This window comes from Amphibalanus amphitrite, unplaced genomic scaffold (assembly GCF_019059575.1).
Source record: "Amphibalanus amphitrite isolate SeventyFive unplaced genomic scaffold, NRLGWU_Aamphi_draft 000337F_arrow, whole genome shotgun sequence".
Lineage (NCBI taxonomy): Eukaryota > Metazoa > Arthropoda > Thecostraca > Balanomorpha > Balanidae > Amphibalanus > Amphibalanus amphitrite.
The window spans coordinates 367,742-382,634 of record NW_024881832.1 but is presented as its reverse complement, the minus strand read 5'-3'; the positions used below and the strand labels follow the sequence as shown (position 1 = coordinate 382,634).

The 14,893-nt window shown below is 52.7% G+C and overlaps 1 protein-coding gene across 1 annotated transcript in view; it reads right to left on the bottom strand.

The window, feature by feature from the left end:
* Positions 1-14,697, bottom strand: part of LOC122388866 (glutamate receptor ionotropic, kainate 2-like) — a 29,844-nt gene extending 15,147 nt beyond the window's left edge. Inside the window, exons 1-13 of the mRNA XM_043380347.1 lie at positions 14,689-14,697; positions 13,147-13,273; positions 7,296-7,457; positions 6,210-6,464; positions 5,782-5,957; positions 5,232-5,285; positions 4,884-5,048; positions 4,394-4,549; positions 3,942-4,148; positions 2,426-2,629; positions 1,549-1,653; positions 1,165-1,196; positions 681-906 (exon numbers count right to left, since the gene is read on the bottom strand). Of these exons, the coding sequence (XP_043236282.1) occupies positions 681-906; positions 1,165-1,196; positions 1,549-1,653; positions 2,426-2,629; positions 3,942-4,148; positions 4,394-4,549; positions 4,884-5,048; positions 5,232-5,285; positions 5,782-5,957; positions 6,210-6,464; positions 7,296-7,457; positions 13,147-13,273; positions 14,689-14,697 (1,878 nt within the window). The remainder of the gene's footprint in view (positions 1-680; positions 907-1,164; positions 1,197-1,548; positions 1,654-2,425; positions 2,630-3,941; positions 4,149-4,393; positions 4,550-4,883; positions 5,049-5,231; positions 5,286-5,781; positions 5,958-6,209; positions 6,465-7,295; positions 7,458-13,146; positions 13,274-14,688) is intronic.
* Between the last annotated feature and the right edge of the window lie 196 nt (positions 14,698-14,893).

The window sequence follows — 14,893 nt, the reverse complement described above, 5'->3', positions numbered from 1 at the left end:
GACGTTTATAATCACAAAAAGACTGGAAACACGCGGATAATGTGAGCTGACATACGCCAAATCGCGATTCCGGCCGAACATGGTCTCGAGAATCTGTTCACAGGTCAAAGGTCATTTGGGTCGGAATCATGAAATTTTAAGAGTAGGTGTAAAATTGATCAACTCGAGGGTACTGAAAGTTTTGTCGCGATCGGCCGCTTTTTGCGCGAGTTATTCGCGAAAAACCATGGGGGGTCCATCCGACCCCCCTACACATGCGAGGGTTAGGTCACCTCACGAAACACGACAAATTAGTCGACTAATATGCACCAAAATCATTGACTAATGACTGACTAATGACTAACAAACATTTTGGTTGACTGACTTTTGACTGACTAAAAAAGCGCTTGACTAACGTTAGTCGACTAATTTTTGACTAATGACTAACATTCATTTCCACCTCTAGTAGGAACTTGACAATGCTCTTGAGACGGTGGACGGCTCAGTCGGTGGCCTTGTGATGCTTTGACATCTGATTCAGTTTCTCGAGAATTACTCGACTTGGACTACACCGCCGATCCCTGCAAAGATCGGGGCTGAACCCATTCAGGGGTTGAGTTACGAGCCATGTCACAGCAGCATTCCCAGTAGGACTCAGTCTGGTCCCCTGTCGCAGCAGAGTTCCCTCCCGGCTCCCTTACCTTAGGATTCAGTCCGGAGCCCTGCCTCAGCAGTGTTCCGGTGATGAACCAGAAGCTGTTGCTGACGCTGAACTGATTCTCGACCACGTCGTTATCGTCGAAGCACGGGTGCGGGTTGTTCCACTCGTACGGACTGAAGCGCGCCATCACGAACATGGTGAAGGAGACGATCACGTAGGCGGCCATGACGTACAGCCAGATCTCCACCGCCAGCGGGTTCATGAAGCTGACGGCACACGGCGGCGGAACTCGGTGATTCAATGCCACGGACATGGTGCCATCAATCTTCAGGAAAACAGGAGCTTCTCAAAGTCGTTTTTTAGGCATGAAATGCTGTTGAAATGTACATGTCTACCTTCCAAGTTAAAGCATACGCTCCAACGTACGAAGTAAGATGGAGTGCACTCCATCTCGGCTAATTTGAAAGTGGCAAAAGCTTTTCTGCAGTTTCGAGACAGCTCATACTTGATAATAAAACACTCACCTGAACAGTCGTGTCGGCTGACTTTTTGGTACCTGTAACAGTTATATCAAAACGTCACATTTTCAAACAAAAAATATCTAAGACAGCTCAGGTAAACCCAATTTTCAAAATTTCATTATGGTATTCACAGCATCTCGTTACACCTACCTAATTCCCTGTGCTGGCAGCTGAACTGCGTAATCAGGGCAGATAAGATGAAATTGAATAAAGGAAGATGTGGCGCGAATCTATTAGCATTCGATCCCAGTTTACGACACCTGAGCTTTGGTCAATGATTCAACACCGGTAAGTCACCATCGCTCCGGAATAATCGCACCAGACAACGCATTCATTCATGTAGCACTGCAGGTATGCTATAATAGCTGAGAGGCTATCGTCGGTTACCTTGAAGAGGATGCTGATTCCGAGGTTCATGAACGGCTTGGTGAAGTCGATCACACTCTCTCGGTCGTAGTTGATGGTCATCGAGGCCACGGCCAGGTCGGCCTTCTGTTCAGACGGACATAATTCATAGGTACAGTCAGAGTTCAGACAAACCGCAATCGAGCAAAAAACGGTGAAAGCTTTGCTAACTATACAAAGCTCGGTGTTTCTTTCAAACTATGTTATTACATGAAGAACAGTAATGACACCGTTGTCAATTTTACCAGAGAACATTGCTATAACTTTAACTAAATATGGACAGCTGCATCATCAAACTTTATGACAGGAAAGCTCCCAAGCTTCAGAAGCTAGCCTGCTCTCACTCAGCCCATCTCCGGTTCCTCGTACCAGGTTCCCCGTCTCTACTCTGACCGTCCCTGCACCCTAGAACCGTCCATGCCCGTTCGGTCTTTAGGCCCGTTCGGTCCGTCCCCGTCCCGTTCGGTCCGCCCCACGCCGGCAGCGTTGTTAGCACACGGCCGCCGTCGGTCAGTAATCCGTTTGTTTATGCGATCATCCCGCCGCCGAAGGGATCAGTACGATAGAGAGCCGCCGGAGGGATCAGTGAGATGGAGGGCCGTCTGAGGGATCAGTACGGTGGAGGGCCGGCGGGCGCGGGCTCGATCGGGAAACTTCTATGGTCGGGAAGGCAGGCTTCCACAGCGGACCGAGTCTCGGACCGTAGGGCGGTGCTGCGACAGGCGTGCTAGCTCAACAGACTCAACATATCAGAAATAACGGAAAAATTACACCTAACTTTGTAAGTGGTGCGCACCATGTCGGGACCTCTCACCTTGTAAATGACCTGCCGCACCTTGTGGGAGCCCTCAGTCCTCACCTTATCAATGAGCTGCCGCACCAGTCCCGACCACTCGCCCGTGACCGGGTCGCGGGTGCCGAAGTTGCCTTCGGGCGCCAGCTCGATCTGGTACTGGAAGCCGGTCGCCTTGGCCACCCGCTCCAGCAGGTCCACGCAGAAGCCCTCGAATCGGGCGTTGCCGGTGAGGTTGCTACCGCTCTTCACCATCACAAACGGACGCTCCTGTTGGAAACAACCGATAGACATAGGTATAACGAACTTACTGGTGCAGTGGAAAGTTGGAAATATCGCAACCGTTGTGCCCTGGCTCTGGATATTAAAAAACATTAGCGCTCTTTTTCGCGGAATGCATTATTGTTGATCTAATTTACCTCGTTCCAACTTCAGCGAAACTATCCGTCTATGTTTACCGTAACCGATAGTTCCAAGTATAAATTAATGCTGAACGAAGTGATTGTAAAATAAGCGCTAAAATGGCCGTGTAATCGACACACCCTAATGCCATTACAAACATGGAAACAAAAAGAGCAAAGTGAATCCGCCGGAACAGCCGTCGTTCCGCCCAAAAACAGCCAAACGCGTGTCTGCGTATCGTCGGCGCGGCGGCGGAGAGCGGGTGGGTAGGCTGTGCCGCAGGACACCCGTGCCGTGCGGTGCAGTCTGCCTCTACGGCGCTCGCACCCCAGCCGCGTTCCAATAACTCAGTGCTCTTATCATAAACCCCGTGGGTTGCAGCGGATTTCGATCTATCGGGGTACACCGGGTCGGACTGTGACTGGCTTGTGCCCCGATAAATCTTGGTCTGTGACTGGCTGTGGGCTGTGGCTCAATATATTTATTGCTCATATAACGGGACATACAGAACAGACTGTCTGTGAGTGTGTCTCAATAACTCAGAGTTCGTATGTACTGTGACTGACCGTGTGAACTGCCTTAATAACTCAGCACTCGTATACCGGGACGGGCTGTGACTGGCCGTGCCTCAATAACTCAGCACTCGTATACTGGAGAGTGACACAAAGGCGGCACAAATGGAGTGGGGAGCGTCATCTCCGGCCGTACCGTCCCAATGACCCGGGGACGGACGGGGAGAGAGGGGGAGAGAGCAGGGAGGCGCGCCGAGGTGGCCGGCCCCCGCATCAGCTAATGACGCTGCCGCCCCCTCCCCCCGCCCAGGGCAGACAGGCTGGTGGTGGTCGCCCGTTCATCACCCGGCAGTCGCCGAGTAAATCCGACGGAAGGCGCCCCAAGGAAAATGGCCGAATGGTCGCCGCTGATTTTCCAGTCCGGTGCTGAGAGGCGCCAGCCGGCCGAGAGAAATAAATGGTGTACGGTGAAGGAGGCTCCCCGCCGCTACACGTGAACGGATGGAATGACCAAGAAACAATGAGCGGACAAAACGGGTCTTATGGCATATAAGACACCTACCAGCTATTGGTCAGTTTGGTTGGTGTCTATATAACTGGGATAGTGAAATAATGCTAGGGTAGACAGCAACAAAAAGGGCCGCGCACCATTGGTGCTCTCCACTCACCAGGATGGTGGTGACGAGCAGTGTGACGTTGGGCCGGCCGGTGCCGAAGAAGGCCGTCCGGTTGGTGATGGTGATGCCGTGCCGGCGGCTCCAGCGTCCCACCGGGCGCATCCCGCCGCGGTTCGCCAGCTTCAGCAGCTCCAGACGTACACCGGTGCGGCGGCCCTCGATCAGCTCCACCGGGCCGGTCAGGCCGTCCAGTCGGACCTACAGGCAGACGACTCTGTCAGACTCCACAGATAGATCACTGGGCCGGTCAGACCGTCCAGACGGACATAGACAATACCGCACCAACAGTCAGTCCAATATTAGCCTTCGTCCACGTCCACCATCCACTGTCCATCGTCCAACATCCATCGCCCACCACTTCCAATCCACCGTCCACCGCCCACGGTGACCGCCCCCGTCCTGCGCCATCCTCATCCACCGCCCACCACCCACCGTCCACTCACCGCTGCGATGGAGTTGAGCAGACTCAGTCCGTCCTCCCAGGCGGTCAGTCGCTCGCAGGTGACATTGGGCGGCGCGGGCGCACCACGGCCGGCAGTGAAGGCGTGCAGACCGCGAGCGAACACGTTCACACTGTCCACCATCAGCGCTGACGACGCCTGCTCCGGAATAACACAGAGACAGCCGGGGAATGGCAGTCAGTCTACTACACGCAGGGCCTCGGACACCAACGAATAGTGAGTCCTCTAACAACGGCATCGGGATACCCGGGATTAGCCAGCAATGATCAATTACGGCACCGGAATGCCCGGACACGTCAAACAGAACAATGGACTTGAGCTTACGAGTACAAATAGTCGCCACAAAAACACATGTGTGTTCGTCGTTCGCGTGGTTGGTCTATGTCGAATCGGAACGTCGATGCTCCATCCCGTATTCGCTAACAAAAGCATAACTATGAAAGGCTCGCCTGTAGGACTGTTTGAAACTCACCTGTAGAACGCCTCGCGGGTGCACGGGGCCCACTCCCACCGGCTGGAAGGCCGCCATGCGCGTCACCGTTCGCCGCACAGCCGGCTGGGAGCTGGCCACCAGCCGGAACGCCGTCATGTTCACCAGGTTGTACCGAAAGTCCTCCAGGTCAAACGTCTCGGTGTCCTGAGGCGAGGTACGAACCAGCCATCATTCACGCGTCAACTCGCATACACAGCGTACTTCATCGACAGTCACCTTCTCATGCATTTAATACTTTTACACGACTATAAAATTGTATGCATTATCTAAAATTGTGCCAAGGTACTTGTTTAAATGGAGCATGCATGTTCCTTTTTGTGTACTTACAAACGAAGTAAAGATGAAGTGATATCTGTAGTCGTTCATTTGAAGTTGCAGCAGCTGAAATAATTGATAATCAGGTCAGCACGTATGAGCTGACTTCTGAAACAGCGGTGTGGTAGTTTGATGGAACAGAAATAGACAGAAATGTTCCCTGTGACGACCTCAGTTTCATCGACTCGGCACAGGCAGGACACACCCTTTTACCAGCAATAGACGGGTCCCGCACCTAAGCTCATACTACTAGCACTGTGCAGTGTGCGTGCACTGTCTGCCCGCCTGGCGGGCTGCCACGCCCACACGGCCCCAGGGACTCGGGGAGCGGGGGTGGAATGACAGTCGCGGGCTTTTATCTCCAGATAACAGCCAGCCTCATTACACGCGCATTTTGGAAGCAGTCCCAGATTCGGCCAAGAAGCGGTAATAATGGGACTGTTAGGCACCGCAAGAACGGACACAATGGGCAGGGACAGAACGGCGCTTCCAAAACGAAAAATGCTCTCTGGGAATTGACAACTCTAGCTATATCCTTTGCCACAGTCTACCGAGCACTGACCGCTCGGAGGAACAGCGGGATGCTTTCCGTCCTGGTGTCGACGATCACATTGAAGATGTTCTTGTTCTTGATGTCACTGAGCACGTGTCGGTAGTCGGCCGGGTCGGCCTGTCGGATGTACACCTCCATGTCGGCGCCCGGAGGCGTGCCCACCAGCGTCTGAAGTTGCAGCAGGCCTGTCGGGGCGACGGTGCTTCGTAAATAGCCATGCCATCCCGTGCTAGTCCTGGTGAAACAGCTTCATAACAATCTGCCAGTCTAATCCCCTGGATCCCCCCGGCCTTAGAAGGACTATACTATATTGTGGGGGGGGGGGGGGGGGTTAACGAAACGCAGTTGAATTTGAGCTGCCATTTGCCAAGTCTCCACCGTGACATACTGCCTTTCGCCGTGTCCCCTGTGAAGCCCCACCACCGCCGCTAACTTACCGGCGTTGTCCTCATAGACCACTGCCATGCGGCTCCAGTTGAGGAAGCCGATCAGGTCGCCGTAAGCGCTGGCCAGCTCGCCGTGCGCCGGATGCAGGTTGACGCTGAGCCCGGCCGCGCCGCCGGCCGCCTCGCCGACGCGTGCCTCCAAGTGCGGTACGTCGACGGCGTCACAGATGCTCTGCACGTGCGGCCCGAGCAGCGGGTCGGACGGCCCCAGGATGGCCACCACGCCGCGCCGCAGCTGACCGCATACTGCGACAACCAGTGTCACACAGATGAGCATGATACCTGTGTCATACCTGTGATACCTCCGGATACTACAGACCGGAGCGAGTGGCGAGAGTGCAGGCCTGGCCCGCCTGGGCCTGGGTTCGAAGCAGTCTAAGGAAGGGTCTGGCACGGTCTGGGCCTGGGGAGAACAGACACCGCATGAGGAAGGTCTGACATGGTCTGGGAGGGTCTGACATGGTCTGGGAAGGGATGTTATGGTGTGGGGAAGGTCTGATCTGAAACAGTCTGAGGAGGGTCTGACGTCTGACATGGTCTGGGGAGGGTCTGACGTGGTCTGGTAAGGGATGTTATGGTGTGGGGAGGGTCTGATCTGAAACAGTCTGGGGAGTGTTTGACATGGTCTGGGAGGGTCTGACGTGGTCTGGTAAAGGTCTACTAACAGTTCTCGGGAAGGAGCCTAAGCTAACGCACTACGGACAGCAACAGAAGCGCTGCACGATAACTGTGTTATGCGATAGGTGAGGGGCCGGAGTGGCCCCGCATAACCGTGTTATGCGACGGTGAGGGGGCGGGGAGGAGAGTGGCACCGGTGGGTCTAATAGGGTCATCAGCCAGTCGATGACGTCTGATGGAGGATCTCTAATTGACATGGAGCAGCGGTCATTGGGTGGTTAGGAGAGGAGCCAGGAGTGACGGGCTGGGTGGAGCCGGATGGGGCACGAAGAATCATACTGAAACTGTCATGCAGGTATACACATGAAGACAATGACTAAGTAGTTCAACGTTTCTATGAGCTTTGGTCACAGGTTGGCTAACTTACACAGAAACTGGTATTTACCATAAAGTACGTACCGTTTTTGGCAGTGTGGAAGCTGTCGTCTCGGTGGACGTAGCGGATATCATACTCGAGCGTAATGTTCGGAAGGATATCCGTGCCTTCGTTGATTGTTTGAATTGCATACTTGAATGCCGTTTCAATAGGTCCACTTCTCTGCTCTTCTGTGAAGATGGCTCCTGTGAGAGGAATACGGGCATTTTTAACTAGACGAGTTCGTTCGTGATCACCTATCAGGTGTTGCAGTAAGATGACGCCACGCCACGGTATATAGAGAACTGATGACGCCTCGGTCTATGTCAGTAAGACTGACAGTGCAGTGTTGTGACAGCTCGGACCATGAAAGTGGTATGGTAATGGCGACAGGAGTGTGACGATCGATCTGTGCCATTGATGTGTTAGTATTGTGTCAGTAGTGTGTCAGTCAGCTCGGTCCCTGTCAGTGGTGCGTCGGTTCTGTCTCTAGATCGTCGGCCGCTGGACGGTGACATCCCGGACGATCTCTCGTCCATCCCACTGTGCCGGCCGATATACGCCCCGCCAATCAGCCCCGCTAATTACCGCGGGCGCCGGCCAGATTGACGGGGAAGAGAGCGGTGCACGCCAATTCGAGTACCGCAGCCGCCATCGATTTGACATTAGTCATCGGAAAATCAATGATAGCTCCGACAGGAAAGAGCGCTGGGTGACAAAAAAGTAGGCCAGAGGAGCGACATGAAGAGAGAGAGAGAGAGAGAGAGAGAGAGAGAGAGAGAGAGAGAGAGAGAGAGAGAGAGAGAGAGAGAGAGAGAGAGAGAGAGAGAGAGAGAGAGAGAAAGAGAAAGAGAAAGAGAAAGAGAAAGAGAGAGAGAGAGAGAGAGAGAGAGAGAGAGAGAGAGAGAGAGAGAGAGAGAGAGAGAGAGAGAGAGAGAGAGAGAGAGAGAGAGAGAGAGAGAGAGAGAGAGAGAGAGAGAGAGAGAGAGAGAGAGAGAGAGAGAGAGAGAGAGAGAGAGAGAGAGAGAGAGAGAGAGAGAGAGAGAGAGAGAGAGAGAGAGAGAAAGGAAATGGGGAAGAAAAGAAAGAGGATAAAGATAGAGAAAATGAATGTGAATAGACTGAGGCATAAACTATGAAGATAAGGAAGAGAGGGAGCCGACGGGAGTCATTAGAAGGGAAAGGTAATCTTATTCGCCAGCGTGTGGTGTGTATGACTGAAGACGACTGCATCCCGTTATCGGTCAGCGTGGGTCACTGACGTCCATCGGTCAGACTGCTGTCGGCCGGCTCCGGCCCCCCGGAGACGGCCAGGGCCCGGGCCCGGACACGACCACAGCCAAGGCCCTATAGAACCAGAGCCGCCCGGAGCCTAGAGACGGGCCCGGACACGGCTGGAGCTGCCCGGAGCCAGCCCGGACTCGGCCGGAGCTGGCTAAAGAAGCGACAGGAGGTGATCTGTCAGCGTGAACATCCGTCGCCGGCGGAATCTCCGACAGCGCCGTCCTCGGTGATAGCGCCGTACCCGCCGACAGCACTGCCTTCGTCGACAGCCCCCGTGGGCTGTGATAGACCGACAGGCACGTCGACAGCCCGTCTCCTCCGATACACCGCACCGACAGCTCCTCTGATGTGCCAACGGATATGCCGGCAGCTCTGTCCCCGCCGAGAAAACTGGGACGGTACCGCCGACAGACCTTCCGATACCCGAACAAATATGCTAACAGCTCAATTTCCAACCGACAAAGTCGGGCTGTCGCCAAATGCACCATCCTTCACTTCTCTCCAAGTCATGTTTTACGATCCCGGACAACGACGATCGACTAATGACTGTTTTGTAATGCAATCACTTTGGTTGGTATTGACGCTGGTATGTCACCAAACCCACCGGTTCGTTTCCGGCGTCAGCGGCTCGGCCAGGCAGTGTCGGCGCCGTCGGTCGTCCCGTAAAAACGCGTCGCGGCCGGTGGCCGCAGCGCTCGTAAACCGGCCGCGCTGCCAGGTTCCGGCGGCGCGGCCAGTCAGCGTTTCCGGCCGGGCCGATTTGGCGTGCGCCGCTGCGGCAGTGCCGACGGCCGGCGCCAGCGGCGGCTGTTTTATTGCCGAGAGAGACTGTTGGACGGACGGCCGAGCTGCCGAGAGCCGAACTGGGGAGTGGAGTGCTGGTGTGGATGGTCGGTCCGGCGCACGGCACTGTCGGTATGTGACGGAAAGGTCTGAGCCAACCGTATGAGGCGGCACTGTATTAACCCTCGCCGGCCGAGGGGGGGGGGGGGGGGCGGGTGCCGCCCCCCCCCATAGGGTTTTTTCGCGATAGCTCCGAACACGCTGGCGATAGAGAGCTGAAACTTGGCATACCTGACCTTTGATCCAAGCCGCATCTTTTGACACCAACCGCATTTTTGGGTCAGGTCAGGTCACTGACCTATGACGTCATAAGTGAACCTCTGCACGGTCTTCAGATGTCGCAACTTCGCAACGCCCTCACTGCCAGAGGAGATGTCACAGGGAAATGAAACTTGCAGGATCTAGTATCCATTATGAGTCCCACAACTTGTATATCTCGGATTTTTCCTTAAGGTCATATGAGGTCAGGTCATTTTCGTGACCTCACCATTATAAGTCAATGGGGAAAAATGAAAACTGCTATTCTGGCGCCGGGAACGATCTCCAACTATCTCAAGCACACAGAATCGTGATTTTATGCACTCCTTGCAAGGTTAGATGCGTCACTTTTGCAATGTTGACCTTGCGTGACGTCATTTATGACGTCATCAAGGTCATATTAGTTTTTTGTCAATAACTCTTGATCAAATTGAGCTAGCGAGTCGGGAAAGCCACCAATGGACTCAGGACAGTGGCGGATCTAGGATTTGAGTTTAGGGGGGGGGGGCAAACATTGCGCCGCCAGGCAAGTCGGCGAGAATTTCAAACGTCCAGTCTTAGGAACAAAAAAAAAAAACGAGCTACCCCTATTTTTCTCCTCGGATTTCGGGAATCTTTTTTTTTATTTTTTTTACATTTTTGTCAGTCCGGCCAAGCCAGGGCAGTGCAAAAAAAAAAAAATTGCAGCCACCCTGACTCCGGGAGATAGTTAGAGAATAGCTCACCGGCGCTATGGACAGTCCGTCCTCTACCTCCCGCATCACCTCGGCAAGACCTCGTCCGAAAGGTCCGCCCGCGCCGGTTCTCAAGGGCTTCTGTATCCGGAGACCGATAAGGGTCGCAGCAGCAGGTTCATGTGTAAATGCCCACGACCAAAGGCCACATCAGCGTACCTGCGATACTATACGCAGTCAGGGTTGCCACGTAGTTAAACGTATTAGTTGTTTCCGGTAATAGAAAATGAGATCAGTCGATTAAAGGTAGTGTGCCACCTTTGAATGATTTCCCATTTTATTTTTCCTAGGATAAGAAGCTTCTGTTTTTACCTAATATCGCAAAAAATCAAAAATGGGCCTAAAATAGTACTTTTTTCGCCTAAAAGTTTATCGGTTTTTCGATATGTATAACAACTGTAGTGGGCTGACCTGCAAACCGGCGTCGGCAACAATCACGAATGCGGCGCACATGTGACAATAAGCAAAGGTCATTATAGAGTTACGACGTGCGGGAATGAGTTATCAGCTATCTAATCGTAGACAACACAATGTCGAATTTAAACTGTAAGCCTGTATTGGCATTGTTTCTTTAATTTGGCTGTCAAACATTAATTCATGGTTTGAAATATTATTTTATGTAAAATAATTGATATGAAACAGCCGTCTCTAAAGTTATGACCCCATCTCACCACATGAAAGTGGCAGAAATGACAATGATCAGCTGACGCATTTTTCTTGGCCGAAGTCAGAGCGCGCGGCCCGACGCACCACCACCGCACCACAAAGCATGAGCAGAAGCCGCGCCAAAAGCCAGGGCCCCGGTAACGTGAGGTAGCCGAGTCGGGGCAGCGTGCGCTGACCCAAGCCGGGGCCGCGGCTTTGGGCGCGGTCTACCGCATCCCCGCGGGCAGCCCCGGGCTATCACATGACACCGGGAGGACGCGCGGCCTCGGCTTGGGTCAGCGCACGCTGCCCCGACTCGGCTACCTCACGTTACCGGGGCCCTGGCTTTGGGCGCGGTCTACCGCACCACCTAACAGGCGTGTTCGAAACCGCAGGAGATGATGATGAGCGGGTTTATCGAAACTTGATTGGATGAGCCTATCGGTAATAGCGATTTCAGTGTGTGCATTTATTGTTCATAGTGGTGTGAAATGTGGTTGGGGTACGACCGACAACCCGTCGGGGCGAATTTCGCACTGGGGTATTCAAAATTTGAAGAATTTAAGACGTTTCCATGAGTTTTGAAGGTATGGATAAGTTCTAAAAATCCGGTTCTCCTTATCTGGGCCATTAACTCCATACGGTCCAGGAAAGCTGGCACACTACCTTTAAGAATCCCAACAAGAAATAGACGAAGAACAGCGCATTTGTTTTCGGTCCTGCATTTATTGATGCAATTACAATGAACATTTCTTAACTTTGGGACTAAACTTCGCGAGCTAGCAAAATTATAGGTACAATAAGTGTTACTTTCGAGAGGAGATAAACGATGCTTCCACAGACTACATAGGACCACAGCCAACGGAATCACACTGAACAGCGTTAAGTTCCCACAACATACTGAGCTTCTCCAACAACTTGCAAACCAAAAGCTCTGACTGAGCCTTTCTCCATTTATTTCACATTTTCTTTTCAAACACCATATTTTTAGTATTCAAGTTGTAGTGTTTTTAGGGGGGGCAAAAAGATATGTTTGCCCAGAGGTTTTCCGTTTAGGGGGGGCAATTGCCCATTTTGCCCCAACGTAGATCCGCCACTGACTCAGGAAGACCTGCCGAATCGAATGATATGCGACATGACCTCTTTCGACCAACTTCGTGACCTGGGGGTGCTGACCTGACCTTGACCTGAGGTCAACACCCCAAGTTGACCTGACCCGAACAAAAAGTATATCATTCGACGCGCATGAGCGAGACGAACACGATGCTGCCAAAATCGGCGCTCTGCGGCCGTTTTTGCGAAGTTATTCACCAAAAACTGAACCGTACCTTGGGGCACTTGACCTGACCTCAGAGGTCACCGGTTGACCTAGGACCTTAAACTCGGGTACCAATCTCTGCGTCTCGTAACGGCGCACACGCTCGTTTTTTCCGCGACGCGCTAGCTCCACCAGGGGCGAAACGGCGAGGGGGGGGGGGGGTCGTACCCGCCCCCCCCCCTCGGCCGGCGCGTATGTAGAAAACCAATAGGTCCGGCGAGGGTTAAGTATAACATCAAGCATGGCCCGATACAAAACGGTCTGAGACACGGCCGGTATGAATGAGTCACAGCCCGGTCTGAGACACAGTCGGTCTGAGCGAGACACAGCCCGGACTTGAGTGAGACACAGCCCGGACCTGAGTGAGACCAATCCCCGTCTGGGTCTGAGACACACCACAGCCGGTTTGAGACACTGCACGGTCTGATACATTATGCAAATGGTCTGAGACCCATCACGGGCGATTTGAGATGCACCCCGGCCGATTTCCCTGCCTGCTCACTGCTCAGCCGATCTACGAAACGAGGAACACCGAACAGCAGAGCAAAATTTACGCCCGGGACAGACATAAATTTATGAAAGGTGTCGCAGTTCCAATTATCGAAGGATTGACGACGGCCGCGAAACTACTGGAAGGATAAGGTGGCACCGGGAACGTTTCTGTCGGGAGTGGCTAGTTTGTCCCATGCTGTCTGTGTCTGCTAATGCTCGTAAATATGAATTGTCTGTGCACCGTATCTGTAAACCGTTTAGTATCTGAGATTGGAAAGAACGTCATAGACATCAATACCGACATTGATAGGTAAGGCATACCGACAGTAGCGGTGGTGCGCTTCTGCGGTGGCCTGGTGAAGAGCGGCGACGAGGCCGGCACCAGCGTTAGCACCAGCACCAGGACCAGCCCCGGCTGCTGGAACGGTGTCTGTGGCCGGCCGATCATCTGCGGACAGAACCACCAGAATTAGCAGCTGCCTGCAAGACAGTACGCAGTCGGTAGTGTAGTAACACTAATGACACCTGAGAATACAGATATCCACAGACCTCAGCGCAGTCCCCAGCAGTGCCAACAAAGCCAAACGACCTTGACGACCACGAATATTGACATGTATGCGAGGCCTGAAATCCGTACTGATTTCGGACGGCGGACACCGAGTGTGCGATCCTCTTGATATAACCCCAGGCGGTTTACTGCCAAACTTGGGGCGGTTTATCGACTGCGGACTAATCGACATTAGGGTAGGGGAAGGTGGGGTAAGACGGCCCAGCGGGGAAAGACGGACCACCAGCCCTCCCGGCTGAACCGCTGCTGGTATCTACTGCTTTATGCACTCACTATGTTTGTTTTCCTTCGTAACAATGGCCACCTTGAGCTCATGCTGCTAGGATGCATAGCTTTTGAGTTATTGAGAAAAATGTTGTTTTTCGTCAAACCGATCTAATATTAGAGGTCTACGGGTGATTCAATTACGGCGCCTTTCTTGCATGATAAGTTTCTATTTTGCACTTAACTGTGAAGAACAAAGTTATAAACTTAGTTATAGTCACACTTAAGGAAAGGCAAGGTTTTGCAATGTTGGGCTATTTGACATATGCGTCATGATAATGACAGAATTTAGATTTGGGGCAAGACGGACCACTGCGGTCCATCTTACCCTGTGGTGGTCCATTGTACCCTGCATATGGAAAGTTCTTTTCCAAAACATTGACACAAGTTTAAGTAAGCTAATTTTTCAGGAAGGAGTCTTTGTTGCATGTGAGCCATGCATGCAAGTGCTCAGTTAGCATGCATTCATGCCAAACGACAATCAACACACATGTTCCCAGCTTTTAGCTGCACTTCCATCACACATGAGTAAAGAATAAAGGCTCATTTTGTTATTTTACCATTCTGGTTACTTTTTCTTACAAGAGTACAGAGCAGAAGTGTAACACACATGAACGGATAGCAGGCACTGCTGGGTGGTCCGTCTTACCCCACGTTTTTTCTTGTCTGAGTTTTTGACATGTCCCTCTTTAAGAGCATCCACCACCTAGATGTCTTTAATTTGAAATTTAGTTTTTACACATATCAACAGAGGAAGGATTGAGCATTCCGAGGATTATAAATAATATGAATTACGAGAGCAGTGTAGCAAGATATGCGGCCTCAAACCCTAGCTGGTCCGTCTTACCCCACCTTCCCCTACTAATTAAGTTTAGTGGCCCGACGGACAGTTATTGGACCCCGCGAGCCGCCTGGTCCGAGGCAGGGCGGGACAATGATCCGTGGGTGACAGACTCCGGGGTGTTAAGACAAGAATTCCGGGCGGTTTTAAATGGCAGGCTTCACAAGCAATCTCCGAGCGGTCTTCTAACCGATGGCATCGTTACTGGTCGATTGGCTCACCTTCCCCGAAGCGTAGAGATCAAGACTCTTAGCAGTCGGCCGATCGCACAGGGAGACGGTGACGGTTTGAACGTTTCAGCGTGTCCAGAGCACAGCCTATCCCAGACAGTCCGTCTAGACTTGGGACGGGCTTGATCTGTACAAGGCTTCACTGCGGAGACGGGTGTGTATGGA